The sequence below is a fragment of the Petaurus breviceps genome, unplaced genomic scaffold, assembly GCF_028583685.1.
Source record: "Petaurus breviceps papuanus isolate PSGF00001 unplaced genomic scaffold, PetGlider_PUasm1.0 90792, whole genome shotgun sequence".
NCBI lineage: Eukaryota > Metazoa > Chordata > Mammalia > Diprotodontia > Petauridae > Petaurus > Petaurus breviceps.
This window is the reverse complement of record NW_027187347.1, coordinates 18,821,705-18,838,657: the sequence shown is the minus strand read 5'-3', so window position 1 is coordinate 18,838,657 and position 16,953 is coordinate 18,821,705. Positions and strand designations below refer to the sequence as shown.

At 41.1% G+C, this 16,953-nt stretch overlaps 1 protein-coding gene across 1 annotated transcript in view; it reads left to right on the top strand.

The window, feature by feature from the left end:
- Positions 1-16,953, top strand: part of FSTL1 (follistatin like 1) — a 104,556-nt gene that overhangs the window by 73,739 nt on the left and 13,864 nt on the right. The window contains 4 exon segments of the mRNA XM_069069994.1: positions 3,623-3,727; positions 7,104-7,233; positions 8,177-8,209; positions 10,034-10,164. Of these exon segments, the coding sequence (XP_068926095.1) occupies positions 3,623-3,727; positions 7,104-7,233; positions 8,177-8,209; positions 10,034-10,164 (399 nt within the window).

The following is a 16,953-nucleotide window of genomic DNA, read 5'->3' as shown; positions in this document are numbered from 1 at the left end:
CCAATGTGTGTTTAGTGATGTTGCTATGTCTGACCTTGATATTTGATGAGCTTTCGTGTGTGGTGTGTTTGTTCATAACGTGTGTGTGTGCGTGTACAGGCATCTTTCCCTTCATTGATTTTTTTTTACTCTGGGTTGTGAAATTCTTTTCCTTCAACCCTGCTTAAGCTTTATGTTCTTGGTCCTGTTCCCAGGGAAGAGTGGCCCTGCTGGGAAGGCTGTTTATTCTTATTTTTTCCCATTTCCTCCCCTTGTTCGGGAAGCAGAAGCTGCCATTCTCCACCCCCTTTCCTCTCCTCCCCATTAATCTTATTGGTTCCTTTCCTTTAACAGGAGCCCCCCCAAAAAAAGCCTAGGCAGTCATTGGTTCAGCGAAAAAAAATCAATGAGCCAATGAAATGCGAGCTTGTAGGTTGTTGCTAGACCAATGGGAATATTGGATGTCAAGGACAAAGAAATGAGCTTTTCCAAGAACTAAATAGGACAAAAATTCAGAAAACGGCCAGCAGATGGCAGCAGATCAATCTGCATTGATGGCAGCCTGTCAGCTTCCAGTTGCCCGCATTGGGCTCCTAGGGCGGCGGGGCGGGCGGGGGAAAGTGCATGCTCGTTAGTTCTCCCTTGATAAAAAGTAACGAATCTTGTAACTAACTCACTGTTGCCGATTTGGGGAGTGGGAAATAAAGTACGTAGATTTTGTGTTCGGGCTTGAATCTGTTGTCCCGGCCGGTGCCCAAGGCCACTGTTAGTGACTTCATCCATTTATCAGCCCCACCCTACCCAAGGTTGCTACTTGCTATGGGTCCTGCGGAGGCTGAAACAATGAAGCCTTGCTACAGTCATCTCTCCTTGCACGGCCATTCAAGGAAAGGGCTTGGAAGGATGCCTTTCTCCAGCTCATCAGAAAGATCTACTTTCTTCGGAAAGAAGGAGAGGGGCCAGCTTTCTGGTCTTCCTTGGAATTAAAGACTGTGTCTTCTCCTCATCCTCACCATCATCATCAGTAGTGTTTATATAACACTTTAAGATTTGCAAAATGCTTTACAAATATTTTCATATGATCCTCGTGAGAACTATAGAAGCTAGCCATTATTGTTATCCCCATTTTACGGATAGGAAATGGAGGCAGATGGGATTAAAGTGATTTGCCCTGGGTCACATAACTAGTGAATGTTTAAGGATGGATTTGAACTCAGGTCTTCCTGATGTCAGGTGTGACACTCAATTCACTCTCCCACCTAGCTTCCTAATAATAATAATAATAATAATAATAATAATAATAATAATTTTGTTGTTGAGTTATTTCAGTCATGTTCCAACTCTTCATGACCCCATTTGGGGTTTTCTTGGCAAAGATACTGGAGTGATTTGACATTTCCTTCTCTGGCTCATTTTACAGATAAGGAAACTGAGGCAAATAGGGTTAAGTAACTTGCCCAGGGCCACATAGTAAGTGTCTGAGGCTGAATTTGAATTCAGAAAAATGAGTCTTCATGACTCCAACCCTGCACTGTGCCACCTAGCTACGTAATTAATGATAATAATAATAACTGCCATTTATATAGGCCTTGAAGTTTGCAAAGTACTTTATATACTTATCTCAGGGAATTAACTTTCTCCTCCATGAGTCTTTCCCTGATTCCTGCTTCCTACCTCATTTGCACCTTATCCTCAACCTTGAAAGTTTGATGTAATAGAAAATGACCAATAATTTTAACTATCCAAAAGTGAAATGGGATGGTTTAAGAGGAAGTGTTTTCCACACTCACTGGAACTATTCTAGCAAAGTCTTAATGACCACTAGGAACAGTTAGGTGACATAGTTGATGGAGTGATGTGCCTGGAGTCAAGAAGACTCAACTTCCTGAGTTTAAATTCAGCTTCAGTCACTCAGCTGTGTGACCCTGGGCAAGTCACTTAACCCTGTTTGCCTCAGTTCCTCATTTCAGTATCTTTGCCAGGAAAACCCCAAATGGGGTCATAAAGAGAAAGACACAACTGAAAGGACTTAAGAACAAAATGACCACTTGTCAGGTCATATTTAGGTTGGACTAGATGACCTCCCCATCCAATCAGAGATCTGTCATCTGTAATTCACCCTCAGATTTTTCATGACACTTAACCTGGAACTCTCCTTGGAATTTATCCCACTTTTCCTTGTTCCAAATTTATTTTCATACTTCCCTTCACTATAAGCTTCTTCCTTAAAAGCAATGTCTGGGGGCGGCTAGGTGGTGAAGTAGATAGAGCACCAGTTCTGGAGTCAAGAAGTCCTGAGTTCAAATCCAACCTCAAACACTTACTAGCTGTGTGATCCTGGGCAAGTCATTTAGCCCCAGCCTCCCCCACTCCAAAAAAAAAAAAAAAACCAGAAAAAAAATCAAAGCAATGTCTGCTGCATTCTATGATGTATCATTTATCTTTGTATCCCTAATGCCTCAAATGATGTCTTGCCCTTTTAAAATTAATTTTGTTTATACAGATGTGTAGAAATTCCCTCAACTGTTGCAGACCAACAACTCTGTGAGTATGGTCATAGACAGTTGCCTGGGGGCATTGATACCCTTACCCCCTAGTCACACATCTAGTATATTTTAGAGGAAAGACCTGAATACAGGCTTTCCTCACTCCAAAACCTGCCCGCCATTCACTACTCCATATTGCCTCTTATCTAGTACACAGTATGCACTTAAATATTAATATAATTAAGTGTATTGGCCATAGGATTTTCCCAAGTCTAGAACTTAGAATCATAGAATATTAAGACTAAAAGTGACTGAAGGTCACTTCATTCACCCCATCATTTTAGAGATGAAGAAATGGAACTTTAATATCTAGGCTAACCTTATGTCCATATTGATCGTATCTGCCCTCCATGTGTTTGGAGAGGGATTCATTTAATAATGTACCAATTTTGTATCCAAAGGTACAATTCAGCAGTCAAAGACTGCTGACCAGATGCTACCAAATTCGGTAATAACAGTAACCATGGCTACATAGTGCCCAACTCATAATAGGCACTGAATAAACATCTGACGAAATGAATTTAATTCCTAAGCATAGTTTTAATGAATGCTTGATGTGGTTTAAAACTGCTTTAAGGAACAACTCTCCCCCATCATCCCCACCCTCACCACCTCTGTCCCGGCATTAGACGATCAACCTCTGACTTTTCAGAAAATGGTTGTCCCAAGGTAGTGTTTAGGTAGGGTGTGCTATGCTTTGTAAGCATGGAAGGAGGAAGGAGTCCTGGACTTGGTATCAGAACACTCAAGTTCAAACACTTGCTCTGACACTTGCCACCCTGGAGAAGTCACTTTCCCTCTCTAGGCTTCAGTTTCCTTCTTAACAGTGAGGAACTGGAACTAGGTGTTTGTTAACGGTCCTTCTAGGTTTGGCCTTCTAAGATTCTCTCATTAGTGAAAGCTGATAGTCTCTGATGACTAAGAACGTCGCTGGGACCTTGTAGAGCCATGGTCCAGACTTCGGAGTCAACACCTGAGCCTTGTTCAAAGAGCTGAACCTGAAAAAAACTTAATAAGAATGTTCTCAATTGACTTGCCCCCATGGGGGATCTTTCTTGGTTACCTAGTTTCTTTTCTTTTTTCTTTTTCTGTTTTAGGAAGAATCAAAAAGCAAATCCAAAGTTTGTGCCAATGTGTTTTGTGGTGCAGGCCGGGAGTGTGCAGTCACTGAGAAGGGAGAACCAACCTGTCTTTGTATTGAGGTAAGTTATTCAGGAAAAGGAGTAGCTTCAGAAATGGCTGTTTTGCCAAGAGTTGACTTTCACTAGGATAATGCAGAATATATATGTGTGTGTGTATTATATACATATATGTATGGATATTATATATATGGGTATGAGTGTGTATATGTGTGTATATATGCAGGTATATATGTATGTGTGTATATATGTGTGTGTTTATGTATGTGTGCATTTTAATTCTTCACAGGATCGTAGGCTTAGAACTCAAAGGAACTTTAGAAGTTGTCTAGCCTAATGCCTCCGTTTTAAAGATGGGGGTGGGGAGGGAAAGGAATAAGCATTTACATAGCACCTATTATGTGTCAGGCACAGTGCTAAGCACTTTACAGATATTATCTCATTTTATCATCAATAAGTGTTGTTATTACACTCATTTTACAGTTGTAGAAATCAAAGCAAATAGAGGTTAAGTGACTTGCTCAGGGTCACACCGCTAGTAAGTATCTAAGACAGGATTTGAACTAAGGTCTCTCTGACCAGTGCCTCTATCCACTGTTCCACCTAGCTGCCTCTAGATGAAGAAACTGAGGCCTTGTTCAGTGACTTCTTCAAGGTCACAAAGGTAATAAGTGGCAGAGCTAGGTTTCAAACTTAGGTGGGTTGACACCAAATCCAGGATTCTTTTTCTTGTACCACATTGATATCTACATTAATTTAGAAATGAAGCAAAATACCCTTTCATCTATCTCAGTGAACTCTGGGATTTTTTCAGTCTGGAGGAAAGAATCCTAAATTACTCATTTTAGTTATGAATGCAGTTTTTGAAGATTCATACTTGGGAGATCAGAGTAGGAATTGAGGGAACATCTTATTTGCTTCCTTAGAAGAACTTGTAAACAAAACTTTACTCCTTAAGTGAATTAACATAGGAGAGCTGCCCTGAAGACCTTTGTCCAGCACTCCTGAATTAGGGGTATGCTAACTGTGTTCAGACCCAGGACTACCACGGGACACATGGTAAGGATGATGTGTGTGAAATGAGAAAACCTGGTTCAGCTCCCTTCTCTGCCACTTATTACCCTTCAGAAGGTCAAGGTGTTTAAATACTTTGCTCTCAGTTTCTTCATCAGTAAAATAAGAGCTTTAGAGTAGACAACTTATATATATATATATATTTTTTTTAAGCAATCGGGGTTAAGTAACTTGCTCAAGGTTACACGACCAGTTATTTCTAGGTGTGGTGCTGAGTGTCTGAGCCCGGGATTCGATCTCCAGGTCTTTTCAACACTGGAGCCGGTGCTCTTACTTGCTGTGCTACCTGGCCGCCCCTAGAGTAGACAACTTTTAAGGTCCATTCCAGCTCTAAATCTATCATCCCATGCTTTCCTTTCTTGTTAAACACTTCCCTAGTCAGTTCATTATTTTAAAAAATCACATGATATTGACTGAAAAAACAGAAAACTTTTCAATGAAATAAAATTGAAGTTATAGAAATAGAGTCAAACTAAAATAAGGACTTCATGTGTAGTAGACCAGAAATAGCACAATAGGGAAAAAGACTTTCTTCTTAATAAATGTTTCAAGGGAGGGATAATTGGGCCACATATGTATGGAAAAGAATTAACTTGAATACATATACCTCACACCATACATAAGAATAATGGGTTAGTGCTAAATATAAAAATAAAACAACCTACTTAACAAAATAACAACAGCAACAAATTGGAGAATGTATTTATGAATTGCATATTGTATTACATGTAAATTCTATATAATATATAAATATCATATATTTATAAAATTGGAGAGCACATTTATGCCAACTATGGAAGGGAAATAGATTCTTGGCCATTGAAATCGTGACCAAATAAAAGGTGACATTGAAGAAGTGACATGATATAGATATTCAGTTTTATTAAAAATAAAATGTTTGCAAAATGAATGCTATAAATATCCCAGGGAAAGCAACAGATTGGAAAGAAATAAAATGTAAAAAGAAATAGCTTGGAGTGAATAGAGCACCGGCCCTGGAGTCAGGAGAACCTGAGTTCAAATCCGACCTCAGACACTTGACACAATTACTAGCAGTGTGACTTTGGGCAAGTCACTTAACTCCAATTGCCCTAAAAAAAATGCAAAAAAAAAAATGGCTAAAAGCTTGATCTTCAAAATATTGAAAGAATCAATATATATTTATATGCATATTGGTTCATAGCTCAGAATCCAGAGTCCACTTAATAAGTGATCAGAGATGAACATTTTACATGTAAGAAAAATAAACAGCAAATGATTACATAGAATAATGATGATGATGATGACATTTTAGATAGTTTTAAGGTTTGCAAAGAGCTCTACCTGTATTGTCTCATTTGAAGTGCCTGCCCTTGTTAACAATTACAAAATGCAAATTAAAATAGCTCCAAGGTGCTTCTGTATACTGATTAAACTAGCAAAAGCAAATTGGAATTATAAAAGCTCAATGTTGAAGGGCTATGTGTTGAAGGGGTACTCTCAAAAAATGCTGGTGGCAATAGACATCTATCCATCCAGTCCTTCTAGATGTAGAAGAATATATACCAAGCTGTTCATGCCCTTTAGTCTGGTAGTTGCTGCTTGGAAAATATATTTTGATACTTTAAGTATCTATGATTGCATCCATTCCCTCTGTTCCTGTGATTTACAGTCTGTCCATGGCTTAGTAATAATAACCATATCTAGCATTTACATAGCAGAGTGGCTTCACAAATATCTCCTTTGATCAATCAATAAACATTTATTAAGTGCTATATGTACTGTACTAAGTGCTAGGAACACAAAAAGAGGCAAAAGATGGTTCCAGCTGTCAAGGAGCTCACAGTATAATTGGAAAGACAAGGAAATAAATATGTAAAAACAAACTCTGTTGTTCAGTCATGTCTGACTCTTCATGACCCCATTTGGGGTTTTCTTAGCAAAGATACAGGAGTGCTTTGTCATTTCCTGCTCCAGCTCATTTTACAGATAAGGAAACTGAGGCAAACAGGTTTAAGTGACTCATCCAGGGTCACACAGCTAGTAAGTGTCCGAGGCCAGATTTGAACTCAGGAAGAGGAGTTGTCCTGACTCCAGGCCCAGTGCTCTCTCCACTGCGCCACCTAGAGGCTCCTTTATACAGACATTATTATCTCCATTTTATAGAGGAGGAAACTGAAGCTCCACAACATTAAGGGACTTGTCTAGGAACACACAGCTAGTACACGTCAGAGGCAAATTGAACCCAGGCCTTCCTGGCCCTAAGTATAGCACTCAATCTACCACATCACACTCCTTACCCATGCTAAGGAGAAAGCTCACCAACGAGCTGGTTGGTGCCTATGTCAGCTGCTACAGGAACATTCCATCCTTGGGTCTGTTCTAGCAATGCAAATCTCACAAGAGGCCTGTGTGTGGCAGTAATGGGAAGACGTACCTGAACCACTGTGAGCTGCACCGTGACGCCTGCCTCACTGGATCCAAAATCCAGGTGGACCACGATGGGCACTGCAAAGGTAAAGTATGTTCATGTCATAGCATATAGCCTCCAACTCTGTGACCTTGGGTTAGGGACCACGTGAAGAAAGGTTAAAAAGAATGTATCTACCAACCTTTTTCCAATTCTCCCCCATTCCCTCCTAGCCCCTGCCCAAATCCTCTTTAATCACTAGGCTTCTTCCTAGAGATGGTGCTGGTGTCTGGCCTCTGACCATTGTTTCCAGCCTGTCAAGTTCTCCACTAATGTCTTATGACCTTGTCTCCATCTGTACAGTAGGTTGGACTCATAGGACCAGTTTTAGAGTTGGGAGGGACCTCCCAGGTCATCGAGTCCAGCCCTATCATTTTACAGATGAACAGACTAAGGTCCAAATGAAGTTGGTTTGACCTAGACCCCAGGTACCCCATCACAAAGATATTAAGTGACTTTCCCATGGTCCCTTAGCTAGTGAATATCTGAGGCAGGCATCCTAAAAATGTTCTTTTATCCCACATTTGAGCAGCTCCTGACTTCTGTCTGTTACTATAAAATTGTATCTATCTATGCTTCTGAATAAAGCATGAAGGAATTTGGGAACACTTCAGCACATTCAATGTCATCTTGTTACCAGGTGGTAATGTGCCAAGGTTTTATACCTCAACTACCTCCCTTTTAGGTGAAAAGACCTTTGACCTCGTTCTATACTCCTAACATGTTGCTAGCATAGAACAGATGTCCTGGGCCGTGGATACTCAATCCAGTCCTAATTAGGGCCTGGGCACTCTGAAAATGCTCTGGATCCAATTAACTTCCTTCCAGGAGTTGGCCTATTTGAAATGAAAGGGTAGTAGGGCTGCTTTAAGGTAGAAAACAATAGCAATGCTGCATGCATCTTAACTGCCCCCCAGCCTAACCACAATAATGAAATGATTTCATTTCCTGCTTGGACAAGTCACACAATTTCCCATTTCCTTTGGCAGAGAAGAAACCAGCGAGTCCATCTGCAAGCCCAGGTGAGTGTTTGCCTTTCCTACCAGCCCACATCCAGGGGAACCACTTCCTAATGTCAGGTTTGGGTCATTATCAGCAGTGCCTTCAGTGGATGTGGTAAGGGAATGGGTATTAATCCCAAGAAGTTCAAGCCTGCATTTTACACATCAGATTGAACCAGAGTTGTATTGATGTGGGCAGGATTTAAACTCCAGAGGAGTTAATAATCAAGCTTTCCACATCTCCTTCATTTGCCCACTGAGTCCTTCTGTGGCTGTTGGCCCAGAAGAATCAGATATCCCAACATATTTAAATCATACTTATTCTACTAAGGAAAATAACTCATGTATATAGTGCTTTAAAACATACTGATTGCTTTCCTTAAAAGAAACCTGTGAGATGGTTAGTACAAGTATGCTTATCTCCCTTTTACAGATGAGAAAACTGAGACTGAAAAAGGTTAAATGACTTACTCCAAGGGCATGCAGTTAGAATCAGAGCTGTAGTGGCTGGAAATCCCATTAAACCCACTTTTTTTTCATAACTTTCTGCTCTTGGGTATTTCCAGTCTCTCCTCATCCTGTCTTTCCCATTCTGGTTTCCCATTCACTTCTTGCTTGGCCTGAATGTGCTGTCTTTGGTAGCTGTCCCATATCGTGTTTAAAAATATTGATGCATTCAAGGCTCAAATGAAATCATGGATGTAAAACACTTTGCAAACCTTCAAAGTGCTCTATTTAACTCCAGTTATGATAACAATAATAATAATAATAGTTGTAGTTGTTATTAACCTACAGGCCTCCAGTCTGGTAAAGACTTCATTGTCTAAGCCTTCTAGTATGCTCAAGCAATGTTTATAAAGCAAAATAGGGGTGAGCTGGTAAATGTTTAACAGTCAGCCTCTCTATTTAAAAAACTATATGCACCTATATTTTAAATTTTAATCTGCATTAACACTTTATTAAATTTAGATAGTCAACAAACAATAAATCAAGCCCTGATACATGGCAGTTGCCAATTTCTGAGGTGTAAATGCTTCCATTGAAAATTTAACAACCAGCTTGAGTCAGTTAAAACTGAACTCATTCCTTTCTTGGGACTATTTAACAGCAGTTTATAGTAACACAATCCCAGATAGTATATAGGGTAGGTAGGTGGTATAGGGGATAGAGTGCTGGGCCTGAAGTCAGGAAGACAAAATTCAAATTGGGCCTCAGATACTTACTAGCTACGTGACCCTGGTCAAGTCATTTAACCCTGTTCGCTTCAGTTCCTCATCTGTAAAATGAGATGGAGAAGGAAATGGCAAACCACTTCAGAATCTTTGCCAAATAGGGTCATGGAAAGTCAGATACAACTAAAACAACTAGATAATAACAAAATAAGGTATATAAGTTGATAGGGTGAGAAACCTGCAGACTATGATTACTCTATATGATGAGATAGAATGGCCTTGTTAAAGACCCAGAACCAGGTAGGTTGGACAGTTATAATAGTGAACATTGACATCTTATTTGTAAACTGCTTCAATACAATACTAGGCCAGGAAAGGATCACTTTTTTAAAAAAAAATTTCATTTTAGCTTGCTAATCTCTATCTATAGCACATGGAGTGAACGCTGACCTAGGAAGCATTCTTTTTCTTTATCTTATACTCAAAATGTTGATTACTATAAACATCAAGATTAATTAAAAGTCCTTTTAAATATTTTTTTCTCTCCTGCATTTCAGTTACTTATGTTGCATACGATCTTTCTTTGTCTTTACTTATTTCTGACTTTTCCTGTATCCTCCCCACCATGTCCCCTTTCTTTCTATCTTTGATTTTTCTCATCTCTTTCCTACAGTTGTCTGCTATCAGTCTGACCGTGATGAGCTCCGTAGGCGCATCATCCAGTGGCTAGAGGCTGAGATCATACCTGATGGCTGGTTCTCTAAGGGGAGCAACTACAGTGAAGTCTTAGATAAATATTTTAAGGTAAGAAATGTTGTTCAGTCATGTCTGACTCTTTGTGACCCCTTTTGGTGGTTCTTGGCAAAGATCCTGGAGTAGTTTCCTATCTCCTTCAGTGTGTCCCCATTTTACAGATGAGGAACTGAGGCAAATAGGGGTTAAATGACTTGCCCAGGGTCACACAGCTAGTATCTAAGGCAGGATTTGAACTTAGGACTTCCTGGCTCCAGGCCAAGCACTCTATCCCATACACTACCTGTGTGGGAAGATCACTGTATATTTATTTACCTTGAAATCATTATATGTAAAGTACTTATATTGCATTCTGACCTCCTTAGATGGCAAGTTCAAGAGCAGAAACTCTGAGGTTTTTCTTGCATTTTATTCTGCCTTTTGGGTATAGTTTTAACCATGAAGCTTTTGGAATTGCTATAAATTAGAAAAAGAAAACAAGTTAGTCTTTAACTCCTCCCCAAATTAATAAACATGCTTAATCCTGTACTTAAACTCACACATCTGTAGATACACACAGAGATGCCAATGGAGAGAGACACACTCACAGATATGCTGATACATTACAAAATGACATATGACTTCATGGATAGTCAGCAAGCATTTATTACAAAGTAATTATGTACCAGGCACTATGTTAAGGTCTGGAGATACAAAGGAAAACAGAAATAGTCCCTGCTCTCAGGGAGTTCATCTTCCCAACTGAAGAAGAGACATAAGTAAAAAATTGTCCACTACCAGGGAGGCTTAGGCTAGTGGATTGCTTCAGCTCAGGAGCTCTGAGCTGCAGTGAGCAAAGCTGATCCCATATCAGCACTGTCTGGCACCAGTACGATGAGCAGGGGACAGTGAGGGTTCCTAGGCTGCCTAAGAAGGGGAAGAACTGACCCATGAGAGAACAAGAGCAGGTTAAAGCTTCCATGCTGATCCCAGTGGGATTGCGCCTGTGAGTAGCCACTGAACTAGGTTAAGATAGGGAGACTCTGCCTTTAAAAAAAAAAGCTATCTACAGTAAAAATGGAAGACAATCTCAGTGGGAAGGCACTAACAATTTTGGAGGCAAAGGGGATCTCAGGGAATAGAGGCACATATCCACAGAGATACACATATAGTTAATACATTTAAATCCTCCTAGATACAGACATACCTAAACATAAATCACAAAGACAAATAGACACAGAAACACAGTTTCCTATAGATAGGAAGGGATGTAAACACACAAGGACAACTGCATATATTTGAATTTACATTACAATATACTCAGAGGTATGCCCCAATATAAATACACAAGCAGAGAGATAGAACATCACTGATACACACAGCTGTGAATGACAATTATCCTCCCTTAGATACACATACACAAATACAGTGAATGACAATTAGGCATCCCTCCGAGATTGCCTAGAGGAGTTTTACTTAAGAGCAGGCTCCTAGATGTTCCCTAGAAACATGCTAAATAGAAAGAGGAGAAAGAAAAGGTGTGGGAGACTTAAATAATTCATTACCTGGCAGCATTGACTTATCAGGAACTGCCCCTGGCTCTTTTTTCCCCCTTCAGTTCCCACCACAGCTAGGTGTCACCACTTCTCTTGTTCTTGCCTACAGGACCAGAAGCACCTGGGCTGAGATTAACTCCTAGTCCATAGGAAGAGCGGGGTCAGGAGATTGTTTCTATGACATCACTGTATGTTCCTATTTACAGTTGCCTGGTCTTTTTTCAACTCATACAGGGTCCCTGACTCCTGACTACTTGGTTGACTTAGTGTCCAGAGCCATAATTAGGACAGGGCAATGGGGTCCTTACCCCAGAGTGTTAAAGTGAAAACATTTGCTGATCGCCTAATTAGCAAGAATAAAGCTCCTCCCAGGGGCAGCTAGGTGGTGCAGTGAACAGAGTACCAGCCCTAGAGTCAGGAGGACCAGAGCTCAAATCCAGCCTCAGACACTTAACACTTACTAGCTGTATGACCTTGGGCAAGTCACTTAATCCCAATTGCCCTGCCTTCCCCCCTCCAAAAAAAGCTGCTCCCAGACCTGGGGTTCTCCTCCCTGCAGGATAGTATCCTGACCGACCTACCCCCCTACTCCCCAAACTGAGGATACATTTGTTCCACTTTCCTGGGGTAAACAAATTCCTACCCGTGTTTCCCTGATAATAAGACCTATCCCGAAAATAAGCCCTCCCCTTACTGTGTAAGATTCCTCTAAAATAAGCCCTCCCCCGAAAATAAGCCCTATTGAGATTGCTACTGTAGTGAAGGTGATCCCCTGCGCTACACGCTACATTACAGTACCCTCTGTATGCACCGTTTCCCCCCCCCTCCCCGGTGAAACGCATGCTGCGCTCTGAGCTGCATCCAATCAGAGCTGCAGCAGTGAGCGCATCATCCTGTTCTTCCCCAGTGATTTGCTTGCTGGCGCCATTGAAAGCAGCGCCGCGGAGGAGAGCTGAGGCAGATCAACATAAGCCCTCCCCTGAAAATAAGCCCTCTGGTGTTTTTCTTTCCAAAAAAAATAAGACAACAGTGTCCTATTATCGGGGAAACACGGTAGTTGTGGCTTGGCTTGTGTCTAACTCCCTTCTTGTTGAAATAACACTTTGCCAATTAAAGCTATAATTCTAGATCCAGGCAGTGAAGCCAGGTGTCACAATGTGACCATCCAGGCATTAAAAAAGGTTAAGACAGAGCAGGGGTCGAAGCTAGGCAAGTCCCCAGAGACAAATAGACCTTGGAAGTAAGACAGGGCTTGCCTCAGACAGGAAGTCTTTCATTTTCTTCCCTAATAAGTGCTTGTTCCCTTCCCTTCTTTCTGTCACTGGAGGATCCAGAGACTGATTTCCCTTGGTGTGACCAGATAGGGCTCAGTGACTCAAGCTGTTACAAAGCAGCCAAACCCAGGAGAGTAACCACATGAGTGGCATCTCTAGAAACCCTTTAGAAGGAAGCAGATTATCAAAATATATCGAAACAAAGGTCTCATTTCTTTTTGGTCAAAGACTCAAGAATCAGCTTTATTGAACTGTCATAAAGTATCAAACTTCTAGCGACCACATGTGGACCATGAAGCTCAGGTCAGTCCTTTCTCATTTCTGTCTCAAGGAAAACATACACTTATTGCACTGCTCGGCACACAGACAGCCCTTCAGATCGAAGTATTCCTGGCAGGGAAAGCACATCAAAGAATAGGGCCAGAAATAGGCCAGGGGAGAAAGGGACTTGGACAAGACACTTGACAAGATAAATCTCCTTGACAGGAGTTTGTTAGGAACATAGGCATTGCTATGGTAATTAAAGCACCAGGGAGCCCTGAGACCCAGACCTCTCCACAGGGAGGGGTTTGTGGCTTTGTAGTGTTAATAATGGGCCTTTGGTGACATGAAGCCTCAGGTATTATAGACACCTGCAATTAGATTTGATTACTGGGTACCTGTATCACACTCCCACATCCACACACCTCTATCTACTCCTCACCTACAAACCCATACTGAAACAGACTCTCATCTAAAAATGTACAAGTTCCCTGGAGAAAAATCTGCTAAAAAGGTCTTCTCCCATTTCATCATAGGATTTCTCTTCTTGACCCATGAACCAAAAACTCTGGATAACCCCACCTAGAGCTGATTGGAGGGCTTCACTTTCCATTCTTAACTGACCCAATTAAGAGATTATTATCATTGAGACCAAAGTTGTTTAAGACTGGGGACTCTCATCCACTGGTCTGTCAGTTAAGCAGCTGTCAGTTGGTGAAGGATTCAAGTGGCCCCAAGTGACAGTCTAAACCTGTAAAGCAAAGATAGATGTCTCATCTCCTAGCTTACCTTTCAGTCATTCCACACATTCCACAAGGGGAAGGAACATCAGTGAAACTATATCTTCCTGGCACGTTTACAGGAAGAATTTGACAATGACTGCATTTTTTCCTCCAGTCACTGGGGTTTTAGTATTCGTTGCTCAAGACAAATCCAGACAGAACTAAGAAGGTAGATCTTCATAAACAAATGACCATCATATTAGTTAAGATAATAGACAGTCTGAAGGGAGTGTACTTGGTCCCTTGTTTCCTTTCTGTTTTCTTAGTGTTCCATTACCCTCTGGCCACAGCCACTACCCTGGGATTGACCTTAAACTGGTGAGCACTCCTGTTCTCTTCTGAATGTTCTCTAGAGATTCAATAAGAGTAGCCAAAATGGGTCTCCTGACAAACATCTTTTCTCACTATAACTCTGTGAAACTAACTGGAAAATATTTTTCAATATTTTTCTGAGTTTACAACTCAGAAAATAGAAGCTTGAGAAGTGTCCTTGGGCTTGGATTGGGATGTAAGGGAAGTCTCTGAGCATTAAGTGAGTGCCAAGTGCAAGTTTAGAGTCTTTGAATGGGGAGTCAGGCCTTCCAGGCCTGCCAAGCTACTGCTCTGTGCTCCTTATCCACACCTCCTATACACCCTTCCCTAAGGCCTCAATTATCTCCAGAGAGCAGATCAGAGCCCAGGTGGAATTAGGCTCAGGGATTCTAGGAATCTGCCTATACTTTATCAATCAATCAACAAGCATGTAAATGCCTATTATAGGCCAGTCACTGCTATAAAGGAAACAGTCCTTTCCTTCAAAGAACTTATATTCTATTGAGTTTACACTTATGAGAACAAGTGGCCAATGTAGGGGATTGGACTATAATTTTGTTGCTGAGTTGTTTCAGTCATGTCTGACTCTCTATGACCCCATTTGGGGTTTTCTTGGCAAAGATACGGGAGTGGTTTGCCAATTCCTTCTCCAAGCTCATTTTACAGATGAGGAAAAATACAGCTCTCCAACTTACGCTCACCTAGAAATCAACACCCTTCACCATCTGATACTATATTCCTAGGGGGTATCTAGTGTTATCATCCTCACCCACCAGGTACTTCATTTATAGCTCAGAAAAGTCTTATACTATGAGAATCACATCTGTAAGATCATAGATGCTGAGCTGGAGGGTATCTAAGAGGTCATCTGGTCCAACCCATTGGTTTTACAGGTGAAGGAACTGAGGCTCAGAGAAATTCAATGGCCTGCTCAAGGTCACAATGGTGGTAAGCAGCAGAGCCAGAGTTCAAATTCAGGCTTTATAACTGTTCAAAGTTCAGAACTCAGGGCGGCTAGGTGTCACAGTGAATAGAACACCAGTCCTGGAGTCTGGAGGACCTGAGTTCAAATCCAGCCTCAGACACTTAACACTTACTAGCCATGTGACCTTGGGCAAGTCACTTAACCCCAATTGCCCTGCCTTCCCCCCTCCAAAAAGCAAATAAAATAAAATAAAAACAAAATTCAGAACTTGCTCTGTTTCCTATCCTTCCAGCTCTAAGGCCATACTAGTGTCCTTAATACATTTTTACAGAGCAGCAATTTGGGAACCAGAAAACTTAAATGACTTTCCCACAATCGCATAGCTACTGAGGGTTAGAGCCAAGACTCAAACGTGGGTATTTTGAATTCTAGTCCGACACTCTTTCTACATTATGATTCCCCCACAAAAATAATAATCCTTTACACTGGTAAACACTACCTTTATAATTTACAAAGTGCTTTAATCCAAACAGGTGAGCTATAATTATTACCTAGTTTAATTCTCAGAGCAATCCTGTGAGATAGTGCCAGTATTATTATCACCTTTGGAGAAATGAGGGAAATAGAGTTGTTAAGTGATGAGGGCCTGTTACTAGAGTGGTGGTAGGTCCAGAGGAGAGAAGGAAGCGTATTCAAGAGAAGTTGCAAAGTTGAAATCGACAGGCCCTGGCAACAGATTGGATATGGGGGGGGGGGGGAGAGATAGTGAGGAGTCCAGGCTGACTCCTAGGTTGTGAGCCAGAAGGGCAGGGAGGGTAGTATTGCCCTCCACAGTGACAGGGAACGTTGGGGGTGGGAGGAACTTTTAGGGGTTCTGTTTCAGACCTTCACTTTCATCTTATACCTTAGCATCATATAAAAGGGACCATAAAAATTGGTCCATAGAAGTATGGAGGTATCCCTCATGGAAGTATGACAGTTGAAGGCAAGAAGCTTTATGCTTTATAGTTCCTTCCTTCCTTCCTTCCTTCCTTCTTTCCTTCCTTCCTTCTTTCCTTCCTTCCTTCCTTCCTTCCTTCCTTCCTTCCTTCCTTCCTTCCTTCCTTCCTTCCTTCCTTCCTTCCTTCCTTCCTTCCTTCCTTTCTTCCTTCCTTCTTTCCGTCCTTTCTTCTTTTCTCTTTCTTTCTTTCCTCCTTTCTTCTTTGTTTATATATGTATATATTTATTTATGCTTTATATGCATTATATATACTATATATGTGTATAATATGTTACATATTATATGTATATAATGTGTTTATATATTTATTTATGCTTTCTAGCAAGAGAAATATTTTGTGACACAGTGTGTTACAGTAGAAAAAGCAATGAACTTGGAGCCACAGGGCAGTAGTTCAAATCCTAGCTCTGCCACTTACTGCCTTTGTGACCTTGGGCAAGTCTCTTCATCTCTCTGAGACTCTCTTAGTTTCTTCCTGTACAGAGAAGGAACTAGTCTAGCTGACCTTTAAGATTCCTTCTATTTCCAAATCTTTGATTTTGTGATCCAGTCATCTAATTGGCCATTTGTTTAGAGTAGTGAAATTCATCACTCACTTCTTCCAGATGGTGCTGTGGCCTCTCTAATACTCACAGATGCTCAGGTTTCAGTTCAGTGTCTCATAGGAAAGTAACAGCACCAGCATCCATTACCTTGCTCTCCACCTGGAGAGATTTTACTGGGGTTGGAATTGCAAATAGGTCATCCATGG